The sequence below is a fragment of the Pinus tabuliformis genome, chromosome 8 (genome assembly GCF_031772625.1).
Source record: "Pinus tabuliformis cultivar Carrire ecotype Pingquan chromosome 8, CPIR1, whole genome shotgun sequence".
In the NCBI taxonomy this organism is placed as follows: domain Eukaryota; kingdom Viridiplantae; phylum Streptophyta; class Pinopsida; order Pinales; family Pinaceae; genus Pinus; species Pinus tabuliformis.
The window spans coordinates 1,464,388,032-1,464,390,457 of record NC_142294.1 but is presented as its reverse complement, the minus strand read 5'-3'; the positions used below and the strand labels follow the sequence as shown (position 1 = coordinate 1,464,390,457).

General features: G+C 39.9%; 1 protein-coding gene across 1 annotated transcript; it reads right to left on the bottom strand.

The window, feature by feature from the left end:
• Positions 1–1,610: 1,610 nt before the first annotated feature.
• On the bottom strand, positions 1,611–2,087 carry LOC149241336 (18.1 kDa class I heat shock protein-like). The gene has a single exon (XM_089367502.1). It carries the CDS (start codon positions 2,085–2,087, stop codon positions 1,611–1,613), a length of 477 nt encoding a protein of 158 aa, XP_089223628.1.
• Positions 2,088–2,426: the final 339 nt, after the last annotated feature.

Genomic DNA, 2,426 nt, shown 5'->3' with positions numbered 1-2,426 from the left:
GAGTCACCATATATATGAAGAGATTGAATATTTAAAAAATGACACAAGAAAGCAAACCAGCGAGTGCCATAGCTTCTGCTTTTATATTAGAGCCTGATCCTCCGTTCCAATGTATTTGATATCGCAGGTTGTTGTCCATGCAGATCTGAACACCGCATCCACAATTATCATTCTGAGAAGCCCCATCAAAGAACGCTCTTGGGAATAGCATTTGATCCAGTGGAGAATCTGCTTGTTTTGACTTATGACCCAGAGAAGTTTTTACCGAGATAGAGTCGATGGATGACACAATCTTATCGTAGATGACCATGAAAGGGACCCTTCTATCCTGGAAAATAATATGATTTCTCCACTTCCATCTATGCTAAAGGACATAAATACTAATAGGTCTCCATGACACTTTTTGACAGCGCAACCAAAAAAAAGCCTCAGAAATAGAGTTATGTGAAATATAGGGAAAATCATAATGAGTGGCCAAGTCAGCTCCACCAAAGAAAAGCCTCAGAAATAGAGTCATGTGAAATATAGGGAAAATCATAATGAGTGGCCAAGTCTCACCATATTTGTTGAGATAAAAAACATTGAAAAAACAAGTGGAAATTGTTTTCCTAATCTGATTTACAAGCATAACATAATCCAGGGTCATGCCGAATACCAACCAAGAGAATAATATGGTTTTTTAGAGGACAACCAGAGTTCCAAAAAATTACAGGATAAATTAGCTGAAATTGTTCACATTGCATCTTGATAAGGTTTGTGTAGATATCCTTAACATTGATCGGCTCCCTTGCCCTTTTTCCATTCCATACGAGGTCATCATCATCCAAAGTTCGGCAGAATCCACAATTCTTCAAGCCACTCATTACCTGCGTCCACTGTCGAGCCAAATCTTCGGACATACCCGGACATGAGGAATCCTTCCAAATTGGAAAAGGACCCAGCCAAGAAGCAATCAATTTGTTCCATGTGAAAAAGCATTTTATGTGAAAAAAGTTTATCAGAGACTTAAGAATATCAATGTTTTTTCCCCTTCCATAATCGGATCAATGCCTATGAGGACCTTATTTCCAGTGTGAAAATTTACAACTCTATCAACATCTAATTAAATTGGGGTTGTTTCACCTCGAAAATTTACAACTCTATCAAAATCTAATTAAATTGGGGGTGTTTCAACTCTATCAATATCTAATTAAATTGGGGGTGTTTCACTGTCCATATTATTCGATAGCACTCTGCAGACCCGTTTAATAACAATGGAAATTAGTTATTAATGAAAACTTTTTACATAGCACAGCATATGCCCTGAACCTGCGTCTCCTTTTATTATATTATTGAGAAATCACACAACAAATACAAACTCTTATTATATTATTGAGAAACGCACAACACATACAAACTCAATGTAAACGATGTAACAACTGGGAATGGGAATGGGAATTGAGAAACGCACAACACATACAAACTCAATGTAAGCGATGTAACAACTGGCAATGGGAATGGAGGTGTTTATTTTCTGGATTGGACAATGGACGTCCGCTTACGACACACATCTACACATTCTGTAACAAGTACACCCTACTGCAACAGCAGACCCAATTTCACCTCTTCAGTCAGCCAGAGATCTCGATGGATTTGGGTTGAGGAGGTTGGGGTTCTGCCTGCTTCGGCACTGTCACTGTTAGCACTCCATTTTCCATGCTCGCCTTGATCTCTTCCATCTTCACATTCTCTCGCAGCCGGAAACGCCGAAGGAATTTTCCACGGGATCGCTCAATGCAGTGCCATTTGTCGTTCTTGTGCTCTTCTTCTTTGCTGCGCTCCCCGCTTATCTGAAGAACTCTTTGGCCCTCTTCCAACTCTATTTTCACCTCCTCTTTCTTCAAACCTGGAAGATCAGCTTTGAAAATGTGTGCCTCTGGTGTTTCCTTCCAGTCGATCTGGGTATTGGCTACCGTAGAAGCTTCCCTTACAAATTGCCCAGATGGTCCCCCGCTGGCCAGGTCTGTGAATGCTTGGAAAGGATCCCATACTTCCAAGGAGAAGGGATCCACTGACCTCCTCCCGAAAATGCTGGGAATTATCGACATTTTCAACTAGTAATGAATTACTGCAATATATGCGATTGGAATGAATATAGAAACACAAAACTCTGATCTCAGTGTTTGGATTTCAATTTCAAGATCGATCTCGGATTATACCAGAAGAGATGTTGGTTTCTATTTTTATAAGATGAGGAGGAACAATCTAGTCGACTCTATCAGGCGGGTTCGAGAGGATTCTCAAATGTTCGCAGGATACTTTACTATTATCGTACACCTGTAAGCTCCAAACCATTCCGAAAGTAAGGTTTCAATTTTCACTTTGCAATATTATTGTTATTTAACCCTTCTACATCCAGAATCCTCCAGGTAATTAGGTGTTGCTTC